The sequence below is a fragment of the Apodemus sylvaticus genome, chromosome 1, assembly GCF_947179515.1.
Source record: "Apodemus sylvaticus chromosome 1, mApoSyl1.1, whole genome shotgun sequence".
In the NCBI taxonomy this organism is placed as follows: Eukaryota; Metazoa; Chordata; class Mammalia; order Rodentia; family Muridae; genus Apodemus; species Apodemus sylvaticus.
Window position 1 is genome coordinate 79,602,600 of NC_067472.1, and position 25,723 is coordinate 79,628,322.

Sequence of the window (25,723 nt, forward strand, 5' to 3'; positions counted from 1 at the left end):
AAACATATGTTTAATTTAATAATAATAATAACAATAATAATAATAATTTGAAGCCACTCCGAGTTACAGAGTGAGTTCGAGGCCATCCTTAGTTATATGAGAATGTGTCTCAAAACAAAAGAATAACTTCCAGAAGGCAATAATGCTCTCATGTGCCTCTGGGTATCAGGTTAGTGAGGTTTTGGGTAGTGGTGACCTTGAAGTTTGGAAGGCTACAGGATCCACAGAGGTCAAGCTGTGGGCAGAGGTTGAACTCCATTATAGAGTACCTGCTTAGTATTACAAGGCCCTGGGTGCAGTCTCCAGACCTTAAAAGCAGAAACACAAGACCCAAAGCAAAGCCACAGGCAGGCTTTGTCTGTAGTAGGAAGCAGCCAGCACTCAGGTCCCTTCCCTTGTGCCTTTGTTCCTCTGCTGACTGGCGCTTGGGGCTTGCCATCTGATTCTCCTCTTGTCATCACTCCTGCTGGGACATGGTGCTGCCTCCTGCTATCCTGGTGACTAAATTTGGCCAGCTCTGGGCACATCTTTTGTTCCATGCATCAGGGTCTGGCAAGTGGCCTGGCCTCTTACTGGGAACTAAATCACCTTAGGATGCCCCTGGTTTGGTTTGGCTTCTGGAGTCTCAAAACAACAGTTGGATTCACATGTCAAGCTGGATACCAAAATAGAAGCAAGCAAATCGATGACTTACCCCGCCCCCTTTTAAAGCTATACAAGTATTTAGAAAGTAATAGGCCTGCTAGAGCACACTTTCAAACCCAGCACTCAGGAAGCAGAGGCAGGTGGAACTCTGTGAATTTGAAGTAGGTGTGACCTACATAGTGAGTTCCAGGACAGCCAAGGAAATAACAACGACGACAATGACGACAACAACGATAGATAAATAATAGTATATGATATTGCAGGCCTAAAAACAAGAGATGGAGGCAGGAGAATGGTTAATAGTACAAGGCCAGGGGTCTGGAGAGATGACTCAGAGGTTAAGAGCACTGACTGCTCTTCCAGAGGCCCTGAGTTTAATTCCTAGCAATCACATGGTGGCTCACAACCATCTGTAATGAGATCCGATGCCCTCTTCTGGTGTGTCTGAGGACAGCAACAGTGTACTCATTCACCTAAACAAAATCATAGGCCAATTTCTTTATAATTTTGTCTTAAGAGCCACCTTTTAAAACATGATTCAAAGAGTCCAGAAGCCTCCAAAGACTCAACTCAACTACTAGAAGAAAAAGAAGAAGAAGAAGAAAAAGAAGAAGAAGAAGAAGAAGAAGAAGAAGAAGAAGAAGAAGAAGAAGAGAATGTCAATGGTTAGTGCTCAGTTGTTAAGAGCACTGGTTGCTTTTCCAGAGGTCCTGAGTTCAAATCCCAGCAACCACATGGTAATTCACAACCATCTGTAATGCGGTCCAATGTTTAGTGTGTCTGAGGACAGTGATACACTGTACTCACATACATAAAACAAATAAAATCTAAATTAAAAATACTTAGGAAAATCACACTATGATCGCAGCACTGAGGCAAGGATTTGAGGCAAGGAGAAAATGAGAAGTTTGAGGCCAGCCTGGGCTACAGAGTGGGATCATATATTAAAAACAAATGAATTTAAACCCTGGCATGGCAGGGCTGGAGAGTGGGTGAGTCACCCCAGAGGACCAGGGGTGGATCCCCAGCACTGTCGTGGTGTCTCACAACTATCTGTAACTCCAGTTCCAGAGGATCCAACACCATCTTCCAGCCTCTGGAGGCTTGGGACTCAGGGCCATCTTGATCACAAGCCCTTAAGGCTGTGGCCAACTCAAGGGAGACAAGCTGGGAGAGACAGCAGGTGTGGAGAAGAGTGACTGCTTGCTGGTTCCTCTGGAGCTCAACTTCTTCCCAACTACCCAGTTCAAACTGGTCAAATAGCAGCTCATGGCCACCCACTGGAGGTCCTGCCTTGTGGGGCATCCTATACACACATGCCTTCCAAGAGCTATACAGTTCTATTCAAACTCTACTTCTTCGATTATAAAGAACCACTCGCCAAGTCGGCATACATGCACACCAGTTCCTGGTATTCCAGAACCTGATGACTGTTTTAGTCAAGGTTTGTATTCCTGTACAAACATCATGACCAAGAAGCAAGTTGGGGAGGAAAGGGTTTATTCCGCTTACACCTTTCACATTGCTGTTTATCACTGAAGGAAGTCAGGACTGGAACTCAAGCAGGTCAGGAAGCAGGAGCTGATGCAGAGGCCATGGAGGGATGATCCTTACTGGCTTGCTTCCCCTGGCTTTCTCAGCCTGCTCTCTTATAGAACCCAAGACTACCAGCTCAGAGATGGTACCACTCCCAAGCGGCCCTCCCATCCTTGATCATGAATTAAGAAAATGGCAAGCCAGGCGGTGGTGGCACACGCTTGTAATCCCAGCACTTGGGAGGCAGAGGCAAGCAGATTTCTGAGTTCGAGGCCAGCCTGGTCTACAGAGTGAGTTCCAGAACAGCCAGGACTACACAGAGAAACCCTGTCTCGAAACAAACAAACAAACAAACAAACAAAGAAAATGGCTTATAGCTGGGTCTCATGGAGGCATTTCCTCACCTGAAACTCCTTTTTCTGTGATAACTCCAGCCTGTGTCAAGTTGGCACACAAAACCAGCCCGTACACTGAGTTCCACAGAGAACTAGGATGCCTGCTACAGACATCCAGACAATGTCTACATCAAGCTTCCTGCGTCACTCGAGCAATACCCAGTGGAGGGTAGCCACAATAGTTTCTGGTGAAGGGAAAGGTGCTCGCTCACCAAGAGCTTCTTCCTCACCGTCCTGCCTGCTACTGTCAGGATGTGTTCCCAGGACGATTTGATAAGGCTTATGACCAAATACTTTTCTCAGAGAACATCTGGGTGCTCTTCTTCAACACATAGGAAAAGAAGGTAGACTGTGTCAAGAATTGAGGTTGGGGGGCTGGAGAGATGGCTCAGTGGGTAAGAGCACCGACTGCTCTTCCAAAGGTTATGAGTTCAAATCCCAGCACCCACATGGTGGCTCACAACCATCCTTAAAGAGATCTGATGCCCTCTTCTGGTGTGTCTGAAGACAGCTACAGTGTACTTGCATATAATAAATAAATCTTTAAAGAAGTGTAACTGGCAGGTCAGGGACAGATTTAAAAAAAAAAAAAAAAAAAGAATTGAGGTTGGTTCCCAGGCATCCATAAGTCAACTTACCTAGCTTTGCCGCCCAGCAGCAGAAGCTGAAAGATACTGCCATCCCATCTGTCGGTACCGAGACTGGTGAGGCCTGTGACATCATATAGGCGACAATTAGAACTATAGGCCTGTTGCCAAGGCAACAGCCGCCATATACCCAGAATTCAATGGCCCACCTTTACCTGTAATTTACGTCATCACCCGTATATAACTGGGTAGCGTTTCTTCCTCCCCGACTCTCTCTTTCTTTCCTTCCTTCTTCCCGCCCGCTACCCCTTTCCCCATCTTAAATAAAGTCCCACATGGAACTGTTTGGCCTGGTGTATCTCACCACGTCTCCACTGCTTCCCCGCAGCCGCGCGGTGGGCAGACAGTTGACCTGTGCTGCGGTGTAGGCAGACGGTCCTCCGTAGAAAAACCAACACTGTGTAGAAAAACCAACACCACTGCGCTGGCCAAACTTTAACAGGAAGCCCTGGCAGCTGGAGATGCTTGTCTTGAGTCTGGCTGGGCAAACATGGTTTGTTCAAAATCCCCAGTACCATGCTACCTCAATAAAGTAACATCTCTCTCTCTCTTTTTTTTTTTTTTAAGATTTATTTGTTTTATGAGTACACAGTGATTGTCTTTAAACACACACCAGAAGAGGGCATCGGATCCCATTGCAGATGGTTGTGAGCCACCATGTGGTTGCTGGGAATTGAACTCAGGACCTTTGGAAGAGCAGTCAGTGCTCTTAACTGCTGAGCCTTCTCTCCAGCCCCAAGTAACATCTTAAATAAACTAATATCTTAAACAAATAAGGAATAAAAACCAGTCATATCGGCAGGGCGGTGGTGGCGCACGCCTGTAATCCCAGCACTTGGGAGGCAGAGGCAGGCGGATTTCTGAGTTCGAGGCCAGCCTGGTCTACAAAGTGAGTTCCAGGACAGCCAGGGCTACACAGAGAAACCCTGTCTCGGAAAAAACAAAAACAGTCATATCACAGCGCTCAGTTTACTATCATCTGTGGAGGGGTAGTGTTGCTATATTTTTCTAACCCAATTACCCGTAGAAGAAATCTCAACTCAATCAGTAACAATACAGCTATAAGCCAAGACTGGGCAGATCTCCCACTACACTACTCTGTTCCCATCTATACATCCCATATAACTTGCAGTTTCTCCAGGACACAAGCTTCTCTGTGGATCCTCCGTAGCTCCTCCCCCTTCCCAGGGGTCCTTTTCTCCTCCTCCAAATTCTCAGCTCCTCCTCCTTCCTTCTGCCCAATCATTGGTCAAGCCTTTATTTGAAAAGTTAAGGTGGGGAGAAGGCAACTCCCTACCAGGAGTGGAATTAGCATCAAAATACAAGCCCAGGGCTATCCACCACTGGGTAGAGGGTCTCTTCTTTCTCCTCTTTTGTCAAAGTTTGGATTTATTTATTCATCTTTGTTTGTTTGTTTGTTTGTTTGTTGCTTCAGCATTTTTATGTACCGGCCAGCTTCAGCATTTTTATGTACCATTTTAAAAAAGGTAATTAATGCCAAGCATGATGGTATATCCCTCTAATCCCAACACTGCACAGGCTGAAATGGGAAGATCTTAAGTTCCAGGAAACTTCATGAGTGTGTGTGTGTGTGTGTGTGAGAGAGAGAGAGAGAGAGAGAGAGAAAGATAGATAGATAGAGAGAGAGAGAGAGAGAGAGACTATATAAGTAGGTGTCACATGCCTTTAATCCCAGAACTGGGGAGGCAGAAACAGGCAGATCTCTGAGTTGTTTAAGGTCAGCCTGTGTAGGCATACTGTTACTGTGCGCTGTGTAGAGACTACCCTTGTATTTTTCAGATGCTGGTCTCTCCCCCCAAATTTGGTTGCAATCCTTATTTTGAGGATATCCTGTCTCAATATTGTATAAACTTTGCTCCCCAATTATTCCCGGGAGAGGGAAGGGGGAGGGAGGGGGGAGAGGGAGAGCCGTGGAAGTGGGGATTTGTCATAAGGAGAGGGTCCAGGAGACAGCATGAAAACATACCTGGAGCAGAGAAAGACAGATCAATGCTAAAATGCAAGTATCTCAGGAATTTTGGCGGGGAGGTAGTCAGATTAGTTTAGAGGATTAAAATAGATTAGTACTGCTCAGTTGTTGTGCCTTGAAGCTGTTAAATAAATCTAGCTGGGCAATGGTGAAGCGTGCCTTTAATGACGGCACTTAGGAGGCAGAGGCAGGCAGATTTCTGAGTTCAAGGTCAGCCTGGTCTACAGAGTGAGTTCCAGGACAGCCAGGGCTATACAGAGAAACCCTGTCTCAAAAAAACAAACAAAAAAACCAAAAAAACAAAAAACCCAAACAAACAAAAAAAGAAAGAAAGAAAGAAAAAAAGAAAACCCAAATATACAAAAAAGCTGAAGCTTATGATGAACAGACAAATCCAAATTTTGATGAAAGAGGAGAGAAGGGCATCAAGTGTCCTACTCAGTCATCTTCACCCCATTCCTTTGAATCAAGTGTCTCTCACTGAGCCTGGAGCTGGGCTAGGGTTCCATCACTTCAGTGATCCTCTGGTCTTTGCCACCGCCAGTGCTGGAATTACAGATCTACCCAGATTTTTTTTTCTTTTTTTTATGTGAGTGCTGGAATCTGAACTCGGGTCCTCATGTAGGCACAGCAGGCACTTGACCCACTGAGCTGGTCTCCAGCCCTTGAAGCTCATTCTTGGATGAGTTTGGCTGACAGGTAACTGGTGATGCTTCCATGCCAGGTGGTTTCTCCTTGGTTGGTTGGTTGGGGCTAACGACTCATTGACCTTTCTTTTCTTTTCTTTTTTTATTTTTTCTTTTTTCTTTCTTTCTTTTTTTTTTCATTTTTTTTTTTTTTTTTTTTTTTTTTTTTTTGGATTTGGTTTTTTTGAGACAGGGTTTCTCTGTATAGCCCTGGCTGTTCTGGAACTCACTCTGTAGAACAGGCTGGCCTCGAACTCAGAAATCCTGCCTCTGCCTCCCAGAGTGCTGGGATCACAGTCGTGGGCCACCACTGCTCGGCTTCTTTTCTTTTTTTTTTTTTTTTAAGATTTATTTATTTGCCGGCCAAGTGAATTCCAGGACAGCCAAGGACAGCCATACAGCAAAACCCTGTATTGAAAAAGCCAAATCAAAAAAAAAAAAAAGGATTTATTTATTATATGAGTACACTATAGTTGTCTTCAGACATAACAGAAGAGGGCGTCAGATCTCATTACAGATGGTTGTGAGCCACCATGTGGTTTCTGGGATTTGAACTCAGGATCTTCAGAAGAGCAGTCAGTGCTCTTCCCACTAAGCCCCTCATGACCTTTCATCAACTTATAAGAAAGGAACTATGCTGGCTCATTATCCCTTTTAAACGGGCTTTTGGTTGTGTATACCACTGCTGAGTTTGTTTCTGTTTTTGTTTTTTGTTGTTCTTGTTTGTTTCTTTGTTTTTGGGAAGGGGTCTTGCTGTTTATCCTAAGTTGGCCTGAACTCTCCATCCCTCTGCCTCAGCTTCCTCAGTACAAGAATATAGGTTTGCTCCACCACCCCCAGCTATTAAAATAATTTTGGTGTGGCAGGGCTGCTTCTAAACATTTCACAGCCAGTAATGGCAGTCAGCTGATCTCTTTTGTCTGTGGCCCTAAAATCACATTCCTTCCTCTATCTGACCCTGTTCCCATAGGTTGACCTCTGTGAACAGAATCAGTGGGCTTTCTCGGAGATTGGCTTCCAATTGTGTTGATCTAGTAGACACCCACCAGCTGGCGTTGAGAGGCCCCCTTGCTGGCAGGCAGGATTGTCCCTCTCTTGGGCTGGCATGTCCCTCTCGGCTCTCAGGCGGTCCCTGCCTTCCACCTTCTGGCTTTCTAATGGTCCTTCTGGGATTCCCTGGGAAATCCTATAATTCTCTCCAGGCTCGCTTCCCTCTGTCCTAAAAACAAACAAACAAACAACCTAAGGGTCAAGTCTTCTAACCCAAGTTTGGATCTCCCAGAAGAATCTGATGATACAGGTGCCATCCAGCCAAACAGTCCAGAAGCCCATCTTCTGGACAAGAAATCTGAGATTGGAGAGATTTGGCAGGTGGAGGATAGAAAGACCCAAAGCAAAGCACTGAACCTCAAACTAAGTCTTGCCTTCATCTCCAGAGGGAGCCAGATTTCCAATCTTCCTTCCTACTTTAAATCCACATTGAGTGACAGCACTGGTTTCTGTCTGCTGATAATCTAACATGTTTCTGGATCTGTAAAGCCAGAGGAACCTCTGGGATCTGAGAGACCCCCTAGAGCTGTGATTACAAGACCTTAGCCGGTTAATGAAATGTTCTGGGGCTTGTGGGTGGCAGCGTGTGAATCAGGTCAGTTGAGTATCATACTGTACTGGTCACCATGATTGGTTCAGGAGTGAGCATTTGATATTTGATACGATCTAGCCAATGGTATTACTTTCTTGGGACCCTGTAGGGCCATTCCATCTTTTCTGCTAGACTACAGCATGAGGAAAGATCAAAACTGGTCCTGGCCTAGGCCATCATATAGGTAAAGTCCTTTGACAGTATTGAGGATTGAACCAAAGGCTTCACATGTGTTAGGTAAGGCATCTACCACCTGAGCTTCAGTTCTAGCTCAGATAAAGGACCAGAAGCAAATGAGAAAAACTAACTTTTGTGTTATCATTTGAGACCTGCAATCTCTCAGGCTTGAATAGTTAATAGTTGCTTTACATGAAACAATGCATTTCCTTCCCCATATAGTAGGATAGAGTTCAATTCTAGAATCCCATCCTTACCACTTACAATGGAAAGAGTTCTGACACAATGAGAGACAACCTGGCATGGGAAAAGAAGACTACATTAGCCCGGTCAACTTCCATACATCCATCAAGAACTAACACAAAGGTTACCAAATTTCTTTCTTTTTTTTTTTTTCTTATTTCTTTTTCTTTTTCTTTTTTTTTTTCCAGACAGGGTTTCTCTGTGTAGCCCTAGCTGTCTTGGAACTCACTCTGTAGACTAGGCTGGACTTGAACTCAGAAATCCACCTGCCTCTGCCTCCCAGAGTGCTGGGATTACAGACATGCGCCACCACCGTCTGACTGGTTATCGTATTTAAGTCTTTCAAGGAATTGTTTCAAGGTATGCCCACCACACAGACACTCTTAAAGCCAAAAAGGAAGTCTTTATAGCTGGCCACTAGCTGTACAGGGAACTTACCCAAATCAAGGGCAGCTCTAAGGCCTCACAGCCCTTCTGTCTTTTATGCACAAAACCCACATCCTGGTTGTCACACTTCACTTAGTAAGAAGCAGAAGTATAGAAGTCATAAAGGGAGGTTAGTGCATTTAGGGGCTTTCCTGGAACTATGGACTAGGTCTTCGATGGACTGGGTCTTTGTTCCCATCTTGGCAGGTGTTGGGGCCTCTAACTGGGTTTTAAGGTAGAATGGTGCTATTGTTGCTGAGGTCTGGGAGCCTGTTAGAGAATGACAGAAGTAGTGGTTCCTTCCTACATCCTTTCATGCTTCAAACACACATACAGGAAAAGATGACAGCACACACCTTCATGGCAGCCCTCTGTACACAATGTTAAAAGTGTCTGTCACTGACACCTGTATTCAACACAGTTTCTGAATCCTGTTCATTTTGGAAGTTTTAGTTTTTAGCAAAATGTGTGCTGCCTGGTTGATACCAATTTTTTTAATGTTTGCTGACTGAGCAGCCAAGTAAAGAAAGGCAGGCAGAGACAGTAGGCTAGTGGGAGAAGGTGGACGGGGGTGGGGGGGTTAGGGGGTGGGGGTGGGGGAGGGGGTGGGGGGTGGGGGTGGGGTGGGGGTGGGGGTGTGTGCTGCCCCTGCACTGCCAACAAAAAGTAAACACAACTCTTAATCCTTTTTTGGAACAAGATGGACTTGAGATTAATATTAATAACAAAATGTGATTCAGTTGACCTGGGCAAAAATCCCTGGGGTGAGATTACTAATGGCCGCCATTTGTTGCACGCCTCATTGGCAGGTGTTTTATAGTGCACTGAATAAAGCTTCTCCCAGCTTGGCCATGGGAGGACAGAGGAAGGACATGGCTCCCGCCTGTTCAGTTTCTTTAGCGTCAAGGGAACATATTTTATGTTCACCACAGTTGCTCATCTTTCTTCACTATGGCGGGATCAAGGATGGGCAGGTCCAGGCCATGAGGACCGGGAGGATGAACCTTATTTTTCTGAGAAAGACTGTAAACAAAAATGTTCTCTCCATGGATATGAAGAGAAGGTTCGTGGTCCTGGAACCCATATGAATGAAGCTGGGTACACGAAGCAGAGCTGAGACATGAACTCCCTGGCAGGGGCTGGAGAGGTTAAGAGCACCAACTGTGCCGGGCGGTGGTGGCACACACCTGTGGAAGGCAGAGGCAGGCAGATTTCTGAGTTCGAGGCCAGCCTGGTCTACAAAGTGAGTTCCAGGACAGTCAGGGCTAGACAGAGAAACCCTGTCTGGAAATAAACAAACAAACAAAAACACCAAAAACAAAACAACAACAACAACAAAAAGAGCATCGACTGCTCTTTCAAAGGTCCTGAGTTCAAATCCCAGCAACCACATGGTTGGCTCACAACCATCCGTAACGAGGTCTGACACCCTCTTCTGGTGTGTCTGAAGACAGCTACAGTGTACTTACATATAATAAATAAATAAATCTTTTGAAAAAAAGAACACCCTTGCAGAATGAACTCAGAGGCATTTGCCATGCCTGGCCAAAGCTGATCTAACTCTGAAAATCCATTCATTATTGGGAATTATATTATCCCAAAGTGTACCTTTGAGTGTGGCTTAGATATCATCATCATCCAATTTCTAGTAAGGAAACAGACTTGTCCAAGGTACTTCAGCTAGTGATTAGGTGTGGTGTCCATACCTGTAATCTCAGCATTTTGGAAGTAGAGGCAGAAGGATCTAGAATTCATGGGCATCCTTGTTGCATAGGGTTTAAGGCTAGTCTGAGCTACACAAGCCCATAGCAAAGACAGTTTTGGACGCCTGGTCCTCTTGCTTCCATTTTCTCAGCCCTGGGGTCCATTGGCTACAATATCTGATGTATGAGGTGCTGGGGATTGAAGGCAGGGCTTGGGGAATGCTGGACAAACACTTACTTATTGAGCTACACCCCCGGCTCAACCTCCAGTGAATTAAGGGCTGGCTTTCATTCTAAACACACCAAATACATCTTTTCCTAGTCCTTTTACCATCCTACTAACTGACACACGCAAAGGGGACAGGTGACTCAGCCTCAGTCCCTAAGTCATCTGTTCACCTCTTCAGGTGGCTTCCCTTGGGCAATGCTACTTTTTTTTTTTTTTTTTTTTTTTGGATTTGGATTTGGTTGTTTTGAGACAGGGTTTCTCTGTATAGCCCTGGCTGTCCTGGAACTCACTCTGTAGACCAGGCTGGCCTTGAACTCGGAAATCTGCCTGCCTCTGCCTCCCAGAGTGCTGGGATTACAGGCATGCGCCACCATTGCCCGGCTTGGCAATGCTACTTCTATGGCCTAGAATGTCCCATGCCTCCTTTCTTTGCCTAGCAAACCCGTTTTATCACAAGCCTCAGCTTACATGTCCTGTCCTCACTTTCTCCCAGGTTAGCTTGCCTCCCTGGTTAAGGTGTGATGCATAACTATTGGAGCCATGGTAATCTGCATTTTTCCATTCTTACTTCTTTCATAATGATAACTGATTATTGTATAATGCTTTAAAAATAACTTATCTCTCAATACCTAAGGGCAAAAGTGTGTCTGTGCTGTTTAGTATGGAACAGTGGCTGTCACTTGAGACAGCATGAAAGTCATTGCTCTCCATAGGTAACGAATGTGGAAGAACAACCAAGTCAAACATCCACGGAGGACCGTGGGCTGTACTCCTGCAGGAAGTTGATGGCCCGAACAAAATGGGAGGCACCCACGCTGAAACGCCACATCACTTTAGCTGTTCATCTGAGAATCTGGGGGACAGAATGTTGGGGAGCAAAATTTCCGAACAAGCCAGTTTTGTCTGGACTGATGAGGAAATACTCTCTGCTCTGCTTTAATGTTTATAAGAAAAATAACTTCAAAATGACCATTTCATTCTTTCTGTCTTAGTCAAGGTTTTACTGCTGTGAACGGACACCAAGGCAACTTTTTTTTTGTTTTTGTTTTTCAAGACAGGGTTTCTCTGTGTAGCCCTGGCTGTCCTGGAACTCACTCTGTAGACCAGGTTGGCCTTGAACTCAGAAATCCACCTGCCTCTGCCTCCCAAGTGCTGGGATTAAAGGCATGCGCCACCACTGCCGGCACCAAGGCAACTCTTATAAGGACATTTAATTGGAACTGGCTTACAGGTTCAGAGATTCAGTCCATTATCTTCAAGGCAGGAACATGGCAGCATCCAGGCAGGAATGGTGCAGGAGGAGCTGAGAGTTCTACATCTTCATCTGAAGGCTGCTAGCAGAATACTGACTCCCAGGCAGCTAGGGTGAGGGTCTTAGAGCCCATACCCCTAGTGACACTCCTACTCCAACAAGGTCACACCTTCTAATAGTGCCACTCCTTGGGCTGAGCATATACAAACCATCACAGATTCTTTCAAAATTTTCTTGTCTATGAAAATGTAAAGATAATGCTGAAAAGACAGAAGTGCTTGGCCTGCAGCAGGCATGAGGACCTGAACCCCAAACCCATGTTCCCTCTCACTCAAAAAAGAATGTTGTGTGTCAGCATACCCTTGTATTTCTAGTGCTGTGGAAGCCAGACTAGCCTAGTTGGTGAGCTTCAGGACAGTAAAGAGACCCTGCCTCAGAGAAAGGTGAATCACATTCCTGTCCTCTGGCTTTTGTGTGCACATATGCGCAAATGTAGACCTCCTGTGGTGGTCTGAATAAAAATGACCCCTCAGTCGGGCAGTGGTGGCGCACGCCTGTAGTCCCAGAACTTGGGAGGCAGAGGCAGGCGGATTTCTGAGTTTGAAGCCAGCCTGGTCTACAGAGTGAGTTCCAGGCAACCAGACAACCCTGTCTGGGGGTGGGGGAAAAGGCCCCTGATAGGTCCATAGGGAGTAGCATTATTGGAGGTGTGGCCTTGTTGGAGTAGATATGGCCTTGTTGGAGAGAAAGTGTTACTGAGGGGTAGACTTTGAGGTCTCAGAAACTCAAGCCAGGCCTAGTGATTCACTGTCTCTTGCTGCTGCCTTTGGATCTGGATGTAGAACTCTCAACCACCTCTCCAGCACCATGTCTGCCTGCACACCACCATGCTTCCCACCATGATAATCATGGACCAGAGCTGTTAGCCAGCCCCGATTAAATGTTGTCCTTTATAAGAGCTAGTGTGGTCATGGTCTCCTCACAGCAATGAAAGCCTAACTAAGACACCAAAAGAACTCACACATACTTAAAGTAAAAGTTAAGAAGCAGACCTTCTCTGCCCTGTGTCCACTGAGGCAGTTCTGCATTATCCCATGAGGGTCCCTGGTCGAGAATTGGAAACAAAGGCCAGGTAATATTTTTTTTTTCTTTCGGTTTTTGGAGACAGGGTTTCTCTGTGCAGCCCTGGTTGTCCTGGAACTTTCTATGTAGACCAGGCTGGCCTGGAACTCAGAGACCCTTTGTCTCTTTCTTCCTAAATTCTGGGATTAAAGGCATGTACCACCACCGCTGGCTCCAATTAAGATTCTTAGGGACCAGGAGATGGCTCAAAGTATGACGTGATTAGCAGAAGGCAAATCCCACACAGTGGGAGGACAGAATCATTGCTGGTACCACTAGAGTGATGGCACACATGTACACACACATAGATAAATGTAATTTAAAAAATCCTTAAAATGTACAGTTATTCTATCTTTTCTTTCTTCCTTTGACTGCTATGCTATCAAACGCTATCCCCTGAGAGGTCCACCCTGTGGTTTTGACTTTTGACATGAACTGCATTACTGGCTCTCCAAATGTGACCTCTGGGCCTGAAGCATCACTGTCATCTGGGAGCTTGTTTGGAAATATGAATTTTAGGACCCACCTCAGATCTACTGAATGAGAAGCAAGCTGGGCGGAATGATTCCTTCCTTATTTAAGGTTTGTGAGTCACTGGGTTAGGTGAGTGTGCTGTGATCTACATAGTGGGGACCCCTAGGGGCTCTAGTTTGCTGCTTGGGAGAGCTTCTTGATGGAATCTCTTCAAGCCAGCACTTTTGGAGCTGGAGAGATGGTCCAGTGGTTAAGGACACTTGCTAGAGATCCCAGGATCTGTTCCCAGGACCCACACAACAGCTCACTACCTCCTGAAACTACAGAGAGTCCCAGGGGATCCATGACCCTCTTCCGGCCTCCATGCACATCTCTGCATGCAGATAGAACACACAAACTCAGGCTGGAACAGGTAAAATTTAAAATAAACAAACCCTAGTGCTCCCTTTACTAGAGCAGGTTAGAGACTAGAGCAAGAATCACTTGGCTCTCAGGGGCTTTCCCAGTTGCTTCCGCCCCTCCATCTTCTAACTCAGTGGTTCTCAGCCTTCCTAACGCTGGCTGTGATCCTTAATACAACTCTTCATGTGGTGGGGACCCCAACCATCAAATTAATTCATTGCAACTTCATAATTGTAGTTTTGCTACTTTTGTTATAAGTATCTGCGCTTTCCAATGGCCTTAGGTGACCCCTATGAAAGGATCACTCAATCCCCAAAGGGGTCATGGCCGGCAGATTGAAAACCACTGTTCTGTTCTATCTCTACCCCTTGCTTCTTTCATAACACTCGTTCCTGCCCCCCCCCCCCAGGGTTTCTCTGTATAGCTATGTAGATTAGATTGACTTCAAAATCATAGAGATCCTCCTGCCTCTGCCTTCTTAGTGGTGGAATTAAAGGTCTGTGCTATTTACAAAGCTCTTTTTAGCAGGGTGGTGGTGGCACATGCCTTAAATCCCAGCACTTGGGAGGCAGAGGCAGGTGGATTTCTGAGTTCGAGGCCAGCCTGGTCTGCAGAGTGAGTTCCAGGACAGCCAGAGCTACACAGAGAAACCTTGTCTCAAAAAAAAAAAAAAAAAAAAAAAGATCTTTTTAAATGAGCTGTTAGAAATAGCTTTTGCTAAAAAGTACTTTTCAATTTGGGCTACAGGAAAACTAAGTTAAAAGCCTGGCATCTCTGTCTTCATTTTGTTCTTTTAGGTCTCTGTTGTTTTACTATGTCCTGTTCCAGAAGCAGGTCTTCCTCCCCAAACCCTACACCTGTGCTTACCCTGGATTCCAGGAAAATCAGAGCTGACGTAAACACCTTTAAGACAAGAGACTGAAATGTCCAAGAAGCAACTATAAGCCTCAAAGGACAGACTACACCCCAGATGAGGGCAATTATCTGTGGTGGCAGGGTCTCTCCCAGAGGGAAGACATTATCACTAGGGAGGTAATTCCCTCCTCTAGTGAGGGCTGTAAATCACTTCTTCCAACCATGCAGAACCAGGACTGCTAAGATCCCCTGGGATACACCTTGCCAAGACTGCCTGACCACCCTTTGCACCCTTCTTCTGTTTAAATCTAAAGCTCACTCAGGGGTTTGAAAGACTGGGGAGACCTCCTTCAGGGTCACCAGACCACTTTATCTGTCCCTTCTCCTCACACACCTTCTCCAACAAGACCACACCTAATCATTCTAATCTTTCAAATAGTGCCACTTCTGGTGACTAAGCATTCAAATACATGAGCCAATAGGTTGGACTGGGGATAGGCATTCTTATTTAAACCACCACAGCTTCTGAGGATTGAATTTAGGCTGTCAGACACATTGGCTATTGCCTTCAAAGGCTGAGCCATATCCCTTAAAAACTTACTTTATTTACATGTATGTTTGTGTTCCTATGCATGTGTATGCCATGTGAATTTGGGTGCAGGTGTCTCCAGAGTCCAGAAGAGGGTGTTGAGTCTCCTGGTGTTGGAGTCTAGAATTAGGGATGAAGCCATTTAAGATCGTGACAGTAAGTGTTTCAACTTCACCCTATGACTCTGGTCCTAGGACCCGGAACTGTGGACTGAATGAATAAAATCCCAGGAGGGCATACACGAACACTGCCGAACTTCTAGTCCGGTGTCAGGGTCCGCAAAGGTGCTCAGAAAAGATTTGTGGAATGAATGAGTGAAAAGAAACGAAAGGGAAACCTTTCCTTTACCAAAATGGCCGCGTGTCCCTTTACCAACGCGGCGGTCCTGGCCGCTTGGGCGGAGACGCGGTGGGCGGGGCTAGGGAACCGTCAGGTGCGGCCCCGCCCTCCTCTACCCTCACTTGATTCCGGATTGGTCCGGTTCCAGCGCCGCAGCAGGCCGCGGGCTGAGGGGCCGCCTGGTGCTCTCCACTTCCGGCGCGTTGGGCTGTTGGCTGGGGGTGGCCGCGAGGGGCGAGCAGCGGCTGCCGGTGGCGCGCAGGGATGCGGAGGGGCCCCGCCGCGAGGACAGAGGTGGCTCGGACAGCACGGGCCCGCGGGCCTCTCTCCTGAGCCGGCCGCGCCGCCCAGGCCCAGGCAGCCTCTGCCCCTTCAGTCTTGGCCGGGCCCGTCGCCGCCTCGAGCCGCGGAGGCCGGGGAGTCCCTGCCTGGGCCCGTAGCCTCCCTCCCGGGGGTCGGGCCCAGGCGGGGGGCCCCGTGTAGCCGCCTCTGAACCCCACTTTCTGCTCTTGTGTTTTCCTGGGGTGAGCCGAGGTCTGGATGAATCGCTTCGGGGGGTGTTCGAAGGGGCCCGTGTGCTCCTTTTAAAGGTGCCGGCGGGGCCCTGGTGGGGAGCCGGTTGTCTTTGCATGGGCGGGGGACTCCCCGAGCCTGCCGGGACCATGACCTGAACTGTGCGAGCGGGACGCGACGGATTCCAGGAGCCAGCTCACCTGAGCCACCCCCTTCCCGGCCAGCATGGTGAGTGGGTTCAGGGACCCTGTTGGAGGGGTGGCAGTGGGCCTCAGAGCAGCTGGGGCGGGGAGAGGAGCGTGCGAGCCTGGCCGGTGACACATGCGTTCAGAGTGTGCAACCAGCTATACGCTCCCATCGCCCCCACCCCCACTGCATGGCTCGAGTCTGGGAGGGAGGACCTTGGAAGCGCCACGGATACAACCCCCTGCCTTACTGTAGGCTGTGCTGCTTGTACAGCAAGTTGTGATTACTAGTGTCATTTATTTGTTGTCGGCATACTGTGTGCCATTTCCTTTGCTGAGTGAGTGGTATGTATTTTGTTATATCAACCCCCTGATTGGAAATGGGGAGACTGAGGCAGGAAGCAGTTACTCTTGCTTGGGACGGTGGTACTATTTGAATATAAGCAGTCTGTTATAGAACTGGCTGCATCTTTGGTGAACATCCGTCCAGTGGTAGGTTTGCATTTGCAGAAATCTTAAGTAGGATTTGTAGAGGTTACTGATATAGACGATGGCAGAGTCAGCAGCGGGGCCTTGGGACATCTTGGTTGAGGTGCTTTCTGCTCTGGCCTTTTCCCTGGAATGCATGCTTTTCAGGGCCCGCTAAAAATCTCTTTGAAAGGAAGATACCTCCCCTTCTTGCAGGCCCTTTAGCCTTCCCATATTCCTTATGGTTTGTGTACTTTGCGCAGTTGGTTGAGCGCTTGTCTTTTGCCATTTTAATGTTTCTGAGCCTTATTGCCCATCACAGTAGGCAAGGTGAAGGTAGTCCCTGATTCATTATCTGCCCCAGTTTGGCATCTAGCCAGTGATGAGTGAGCGAGTGCCCAGCCTGGGTTTGAGCACTGTTCCCCCCAGTGCGTGGTGAATTAGTGGTGTATTGGAGATGTGGCTGGCACAGCTTTTTAATGCACACATCAGACAAGACTGTCGAACTCTTGAGGGGAGGGGGGTGGGTGGTACATAAAGTCCTGGTTAATGGAGAGCGTGTCTGAGGCACTCACTCTGTCCTCCTGGCTTACAAACAAAGCTGGGTAAAATACACCATTAAAGGTGAACGGCATGGTGTGATTTGTACTGTTTATGGTGTATACCTTTATACACATACTATAAAGGGTGGCGGATTGTTGAACTTGAGTTTGTTTCCTCATCTATATAATGTACAGGCTAGACTTTTCTAAAAAGAATTCAAAGGTATGAAACATGAATTCTTAGTCCTTCATTAATAATTTTATGAAATGTTTGACTTTAAATCCCCTTTCTCTCCCAGACAGGGTCTCCCTGTGTAGCTTTCTTTGGTTGTTCTGGACTCAGTACATAGACCCACCTGTCTCTGTCAACTAAGTGCTGGGATTAAAGGTGTGGGCCACTGTACCCAGCTAAAATCTTGAATTTTTAAAAAAGATTTATTTATTTTATTTATATGAGTACACTGTAGCTGTCTTCAGATACATACCAGCAGAGTGCATCAGACCCCATTACAGATGGTTGTGAGCCACCATGTGGTTGCTGGGAATTGAACTCAGAACCCCTGGGAGAGCAGTCAGTGCTCTTAACCACTGAGCCATCTCTCCAGTCCCAAATTTTGAATTTTTAAATTGTGATAAAATACACTTAACCACTTAAACTAATTTTCAGTTCACTGACATTATGACATTATGTAGCTGTCATCATTACATCACCAGGGAATTTCATCTCCCCAAACTGAAATGTGGTCTCCTAACCTACAGATCTCTTGGTCTTCTCTCCCCTGGCCTCTTGGGTGTTTCCCTTTCTGTTTCATCCTTCTAATCACTTTGGTAGAAGAGTATTCTCTTTTTATGACTAGCACATTTCATTTAATGGAGTGTCTTCAAGGTTCATCCATGTTGTTACATGTGCAGAATTTCCTTGCAGTCAGGAGTGTGTGAGTGCACCACTTTTGCTTGCCCACTGGTCCATCCCTCAGTGGATGCCTGGTTTGCATCCCCTTGTCAGTTGTGAGTAATGCTGCTGTAAGAGGTGAGTTTTACACGCTTTGGTTAGTTTTAAGTAGCCTTTAAAAGATGCAGTTTTAAGTAGCCTTTAAAAGATGCGGCACCCTGGAGAATGTAGGCATGAGCTAAACAGTGGCCTGCCCTCAGGGAACTTAGCTTGTCGCTGGACAGAATTTTCTGTACAGTAGGGCTACAAGACACTCATGTGCTCAGTTTCATCTAGTTGGCAATAATTGGGGTATTACAAGCATGATTACCTTCAAATAATTAATTGTGAAGCTGTTGATTCTGTATGTAGACCTCAACTTAAGTATGCAGGGAGTAGCTACTGTGGTGTGTGAGGCTGGTAGAATCTACTGTCAAGACCCTAATGGTTCATCTGCAGTTGTTCCAGAGGAGGAAGGTCAAGAGATTGGGTGGTGCTATCTTTGTCTGTTAATTCAGGAAACCATTGCTGACAGGACAAGGGCTTTTTCTTGGGGATCAAGCCTTTTACTTCAATAATTCTTTTCCTCTTCATTTTTATAACTGCAGACTCTGTGGGGCTTGAAGGGTTGTATACTAGTGAGGCCTTTGACCTCACTAAGTTGCCCATGTTGGCCTAGAACTCCTGTCTCTCTTGTCTGGACTTTCTGTGGGGATTATAGACCTGTGTCACCAGGCCTGGTTACATTTGACCCTTAAGATAATTGTTGGAGCCTGCCGGTGGTGGCACACACCTGTAATCCCAGCACTTGGGAGGCAGAGGCAGGCGGATTTCTGAGTTTGAGGCCAGCCTGGTCTTCAGAGTGAGTTCCAGGACAGCCAGGGCTACACAGAGAAACCCTGTCTCGAAAACCCAAAAAAAAAAAAAAAGATAATTGTTGATCTAAATGTGTTTGAAACGTCTTTTTTTTTTAATGAATAGACTGGCATAACAAGTAAAAACTACTTCTCTGAGCAGGTGTGGCTCCAGTACCAAAAAGAGAAGAACAAAAACGTTGCTCTTTCAGGGTAATATTCTGCTTGCCTTGGAGGGGAGTGAGTTCAGTGGGGAGATGAGTCACACTCAGATAACTAGAGATGGTGATAAGATTGAGTATAAGATTGCTGTGGTGCAAAAAGCATTTGCCCAAAGAATGGCTGATTGAGATTAAGGGAACTGGGAGAGTGAGGCTTCCTAGAAGGGGGTGTTTGGATCTCTAGGATGAGGGAAGAGAAAGGCCTTCCAAGTAAAAGTGCTCGTGGAGAAGGGATACCTGTACTTGGACTTTCTAGGCTCCCAAGCATTACCCACGTGAAGCACAGTAATACACCATTGCTTTCATCTTTAAGACCATTCTTCCTCTTTAACATTTTGAGATGTCCAAAAAGTCTAAGTTGACCTCAGACTCCCAATCCTCTCTGCCTTGGCCTTTCAAATGCAGGGATACTTGGAGTCTATCACCATGCTCAACCTGGCTAGAATATGTCATATTAAGGAATCATCAGATAAATTCAATGTCTTATGGTACTGACATCTGTGAAGTAGCTAGAAAGAGTGATCTTTTTTGTTCTTCTCTTTTTGGTACTGGAGCCACACCTGCTCAGAGATGTAGTTTTTACCTGTTATGCCAGTCTATTCATTTAAAAAAGACGTTTCAAACACATTTAGAAGAAGAAGTAGCTAGGCTATTCCTTGATAGTTGGGGGAGAGTTTTTAGTACTGATACTTTAGAATAACTAAGATTTCCCCTTAAAGGAAAAATAGCCCATCTGCTGTACCTAATTTCATTCGGGGAACCATAGATTAACACTGTCTGTAGGATGTGCCAAAGGCCTGCTCTTGAATGTGCAATTCTGAGAGCCTCATAATTACTATGGCGACTAGGCTAGCCTCAGTCCGCCTGCTTCCTCAGTGCTAGGTTTGGTGTGTGCTACCATGCCCTATGAGAATTGTCATTTTAAAATCTCTTAAATGGTTACAGAATTAATCAGTGAAAAAAGGTAAAAAGCAAAATTGATTTGGAAAGCCTTTTAACATAGAGATTCGGAATAATTACAAGCTTGAATCAGTTGGTGATTGGATTGGTAGGCATGAAGGGTTATAAAAAAAGAGTTCACAGGTTGGCCATGTACTGACAAAACACTGGATTTGGCTGTGTCTGTGAATAGGTGGGAGGCTGATTGGTACATTGGAATACAAGGTCGACTTGAAGATTTTTAGATAATTGAACTGTTGTATGCACATTCAAGTTCCAGAGAGCTTGCTGGTATAGGTAAAGGTGAGAGGGAGTTACTCAAGTGTAACTGCTTTTTTTCTTCCATTGTGAGGATTGAACTCAGAGCTCCAGGTACATTAGGCAAACACTACCATATATCAGAGCTACACTCTATGCCCTGCCTCTGTGTATTTTAGACTTCTACTCGCCATTTCTACATCATTCATTGTGTAACCCATCGCACGATGACTTATAAAGACATTCTTAGTATTTTATTTTGTCCAAGGTTCTTGAAAAGCAATTATCATACATATTTATTGGGTACAGTGTGATATTGTGTCCAGTTAGCATGTTACCTCATAATTACTATTTCTTTGTAATGAGAACATTCAAAATCCTATTCTATAATGATTTGGAATCAATACATCAATAAATTGTTAGTCAGCAGGCAGACTTGGTTCTTCAACTACTTTTTTTTTTTTTTTTTTGGTTTTTTTGAGACAGGGTTTCTCTGTGTAGCCCTGGCTGTCCTGGAACTCACTCTGTAGACCAGGCTGGCCTTGAACTCAGAAATCCGCCTGTCTCTGCCTCCCAAGTGCTAGGATTAAAGGCGTGTGCCACCACTGCCCGGTTCTTCAACTACTTTTTAAGACCACCTATAATCATGGTGTGTTGGGTTCAGTGTAAATAGCTCAATGGCATGTCTGTAGTTTGAGAGGAGGCTGAGGCAGGAGTCTGGTGAATTTGAGGCCGGCTTGGGCTACATACTATTCTGTTTAAAAGCAAAAAATAAACACCACAACCTGTTTTTTAGTCTCAACTACTTGTGGTCCTTGGTATCTACTATCTCCTTTTCTTGAAATATTTTCTTTGTGGCTCCCTTGAATCTTTATGTCTTTCTCCATTTTATTAGAAAATACTTGTTTTTAAGGCTTGTGTTTGTGTGTGGGCTTGTGCATGTGAATGCAGGTGCACTTGGAGACCAGAGGTTTTGGATCTTCCTGGAGTTGGAGGTGTGGAGGTTGTGAGTCCCTCAATATGGATGCTGAGAATCAGGTCCTTTGGAAGAGCGGTGAATGCTCCTAACTGCTGAGCCATCTCTTAGCTTTGCTATTACTTTCTTGGTTTACTCCCTTGATTTTTCCTGCCTATGGCTACAGTTATGACCTGTGTTCTCATAGAAACTAAACCTTCTTTGGACATGGATGTGCACCTTAGGACATGGATGTGCACCTGTGGGCATTAGTTAATAATATCTAAACCATATCTGTCATCTTTCCCTCAGAGTAATGCTCTTTCCCCATAGCCTAGTTCTCTTAATGATGACCTCATTCATCCACTGTGCACTCTTAATGTTGAGTCATACTTAACTTCCTCTTCTTCTGTACCTGTTGATGGTATTGCCAATATGTTTTTGTCCCAATTCTAGCCTTCTCATCTTGTTTGGTTGGGTCAGGCTCTCAGTCTTTTTTTTTTTTTTTTTAAAGATAGGAACTTTGTGTGCTGGCTGGATTCAAACTCTGGATCCTCATGCATGAGTGCTGGGATTACAGGTGCTCATCACCACACACCACACCAGTTTCATGATGGTTAGTGTTAAATTGGCAACTTGTCACACTTTAGAGTCACCCAGGAAAAGTCTCTGGACAGGTTTAGAGGAAGAGAATAGCTTATTTCTTAGTTACATTTGGTGATAGTCATTGTGTAGGGGTTCCAACTACTACTACTGCCTTCTCATTTAATCTCTCTGTCTTGTTCTGTGTAACTATTACTGTTCCCAATTTACAGTTAAGAAAGATAAGGACTTTGGCTCAGGGAGAGTAAGGTTAATAGCTTGTCTACAGTTACATGGTGATTGACAGAGCCAGGTTTCAGAGCTGGTTCCAACCCCACAGCCATGCTGTACACAAGATTACTAGATTTCTATAGTGCACATTTACTGAAAATGTAGAATGTTCTAGAAAAACAGTGCATCTTGCAAGCTGAACTTAAAACCTGAGAACATTCTTTCCATAGTGGACAGGTTGAGATGGTCAAATCCTCCAGCATCTTGTTGTCTCTGGCTATCCTATAATGTGATGGGACTGAGGGAGAGTGAGCACTGAGGAAGGACCCCATGGGTGCACATAATGGATGTTCACAGGGAGGGACAGTTGCTTGCTTTCAAGTTTCAGTTCAGATAATCTTATTAGGCTTAGCATGTATATTAGTACTTTGCCTCCTCTCTCTCCCTCCCTCTTCCTTTTTTGAGACAAGGTCTTTTTGTATAGTCCCAGTTAGCCTAGAATTCACTGTTGCCCCAGCTGGCTTCAAACTTGGATCAGTTCTTCTGCCCTCACCTCTCAGTGTCACTGTGCTGGATTTAACAGGTTCATTTTCACAGTTAACAGAGAATAGCAGCCCTGGTGCAGGGCCCTTAGAGAAAGGTAGCCAAGGTGTGCTTTGTGAATTGAATGAAGGTAGAACGGAAGATCAGTGCTTTGTAAATTTCTAACCAGTCCTGGGAAACTTTCTCCTTCCTTGTCTCAGTATTGCTGTGAAGAGATAGATACTCCACCTAAGGCAACTTTTAAGAGAAAATGTTTAGTTGGAACTTACAGTTTCAGAGGGTTATTAGTTCCTGACACGGTGCTGGAGTAGTAGCTGAACAATTGGTTTACTCCCCAATCCGCAGGGATTGGGCAGGGAGAAAGTGAGAGACTGGCTGGTGTGAGCCTCTAAAACCTCCAAGTCCTCCAGACAGTTCCACCAACTGCTGACCAAGCATTCAAACATAGCCTATGGGGCCATTCTTATCCAAACCACCACCTCCTCCTTTTCTTTCTTCTATTAGAGTGTCAGCTACATACATTCCTTATTGCAACCTCATGCTCATTGAAACGAAACTCCAGGAAGAATCAAAAAGTACAAAGAAGGTAGCAAAAAAGGGAGAGTAAGTACCTAAAATCAGTACTTTCATTTAAAAAGTGGTAGTGATAATTTTCTCTCATTTTCTGTGCTTGTCCTTTCTTCCTGTGTAGGGTGCCTGTGTGCCCATGCGTAGGGCAGGCCTTGGGCACTGGTCTCAGCTGCCCTTCTCCCACTTTCTGGCTTGGAACTTATCTTGACCAGGTTGGCTATCTTGCTATTAGGGACCCACTTGTTTGCTTCCCCAACATTGTAATTGCACGTGTGTGCCACAAGCATGCCTTACTTGTGCGCCTGTGTGTTCTGAGAATTGAACTCAGGTCTTTTTTTTTTTTTAAAGATTTATTTATTTATTATATGTAAGTACACTGTAGCTGTCTTTACACACACCAGAAGAGGGTGTCAGATCTTGTTACAGATGGTTGTGAGCCACCATGTGGTTGCTGGACTTGAACTCAGGACCTTCAGAAGAGCAGTCGGTGCTCTTAACCATTGAGCCATCTCTCCAGCCCAAACTCAGGTCTTCTAAATAAGCTATCTTCCCAACCTCCTGTTTCTGATTTGATTTTTTTATTTTAATAGTATAGAATAGAGTTCATTAAGGGCATGGGGAGGGGAATTAAGAGGGTAGTAGAGGCAGAGAGAGACATAGGGGGAGAGAGAGGGGGGAAGGAAGGAGGAAGAGGATAAGTAGAGGAGTAGAGGCCAGCGGCCATGAGCACTTGGAGAGAGGGGGAAGAGAATGGGGAGAAGGCAGGAGCAGGAAGGGAAGAGCAAGGGAGGAGCAGGAGAGCAAGAGCTTCCTTCTGTGTCTGAGACCAAGCCTTCTTTTTTTTTTTTTTTTTTTTTTTTGTATAGCCCTGGCTGTCCTGGAACTCACTCTGTAGACCAGGCTGGCCTCGAACTCAGAAATCTGCCTGCCTCTGCCTCCCAGAGTGCTGGGATTACAGGAGTGCACCACCACCGCCCGGCAGAGACCAAGCCTTCATATGTATGTGGTCCAGGCTGGCTTTCAGCTAAGCCTCCTGCCTTGCCTCTCATGCCATCATCATATGAGCACGTTACCATGCCTAGATATGTTGACTTTTGGAGGAGGGTATTATAATAGTTAAAAGATACTGCCACTTGGGTTAAAAAACAACTCTTTATTTTGAAACAATTGTGTACTCACAGGAAATTGCAAAACTGGTGCAAAAAACCTGGTGTCTACTTTACCAGGTGCCCAGGTCATGTCCAAACCAGGAAATTAACAGTTGATGTTTACTGGTAATTATTGTGTATTTATTCACTCACTGTATTCATGGGTGTGCAAGCGTGTACATTTTATGTATATGATTGTGCAGAGTCCAGAGGTTGATGCTGGACTTAATTGCTCCCAAACCTTATTTTTTGAGACAGCATGCATCTCTCATTGAACCTCGAGCTCACATGTTAGGCTCCTCTGGCTGGTCAGTACATTCCAGGGACGCTCATCTCCACTCCCACTGTTGGAATTACACATGCACATTGCTGTGCCTAGTCTAAAGATTCGAATGAGACTGGCCTCCATATGCTCATATTTGAATGTTTGGTTCCCAGTTTGTAGACTGTTTAAGAAGGATTAGGAGGTGTGGTCTTGGAGGAGGTGTGGTCTTGGAGGTGTGTCATTGGAGGTGGGCTTTGAGATTTCAAAAGCCCACACCAGGCCCACTCTTGGTCTCTCTGCCTCCTGTCTATGGATCAGATGTAAGCTCTCATCTGCTTTGTCAGCAGCACCATGCCTGCTTCCAGCTTCCATGCTGTCCACTATGATGATCATGGACTCTCTGAACTGTGAACTAGCCCCCAGTTAATGTTTTTCAACTTGCCTTGATCATGGTGATCACAGCAAAAGAACAATACAAAGCACCTGCCCCCACCTTTTAACGTGAGTCTATTTAATGTAATGTAGGTGCTAGAATGTGTGATATCTGTAACTGCTTCTGAATAATAAAAGTTAAGTAGAACAAGTATTGTCTATGAATGTAGGGGATCCATTTCATGCAAGGCTGAAAACCCACATATTTATCTGGCTTGCAGCTGCTAATGGTGGGAGGGAAGGATGAACAGATGCTTTTGATAATTTTAAATTTTTCTGCCAAGTAGGTGGCACACACCTGTGATCTCAGGATTCAGATGAAGCAGGGCAGTCTGGAGTTCAAGGCTAGTTAAGTTCAAAGTGCCTGGCTAAATTGGGCTTCTTAAAAGATGGTATGCAGTTTGGATTTCTGAGCAGATATGGGAAGTCTCTACAACAGAGTTTTGGGCATTTGGGGCAGATGGTACTGCAGGTACATGCAGAATGGGGAACTAGACTGTGCTTAGCGATCAATGTTCACCTTGGGTGAATGGATGTGTGGAATGAGGTTTTTTTGTTTTTTTTGTTTTGTTTCTCGAGACAGGGTTTCTCTGTATAGCCCTGGCTGTCCTGGAACTCACTCTGTAGACCAGGCTGGCCTCGAACTCAGAAATCCGCCTGCCTCTGCTTCCCAGAGTGCTGGGATTAAAGGTGTGTGCCACCACCCCGAGCTGGAATGAGGCTTTTTGCTAGGC

The 25,723-nt window shown here is 45.6% G+C and overlaps 1 protein-coding gene across 4 annotated transcripts in view; it reads left to right on the top strand.

Moving 5' to 3' along the window:
- Window positions 1-15,562: 15,562 nt before the first annotated feature.
- Xpo6 (exportin 6) overlaps window positions 15,563-25,723 on the top strand; it is an 88,157-nt gene continuing 77,996 nt past the window's right edge. For 2 of the 4 annotated variants that reach the window (XM_052199625.1, XM_052199638.1), the window contains exon 1: window positions 15,564-16,093. In XM_052199625.1, the coding sequence (XP_052055585.1) occupies window positions 16,091-16,093 (3 nt within the window). In that variant the 5' untranslated portion in view covers window positions 15,564-16,090. Of the gene's footprint in view, window positions 16,094-25,723 lie in introns of all 4 variants that reach the window. The other 2 variants (XR_007980303.1, XM_052199617.1) reach the window with 2 other exon arrangements.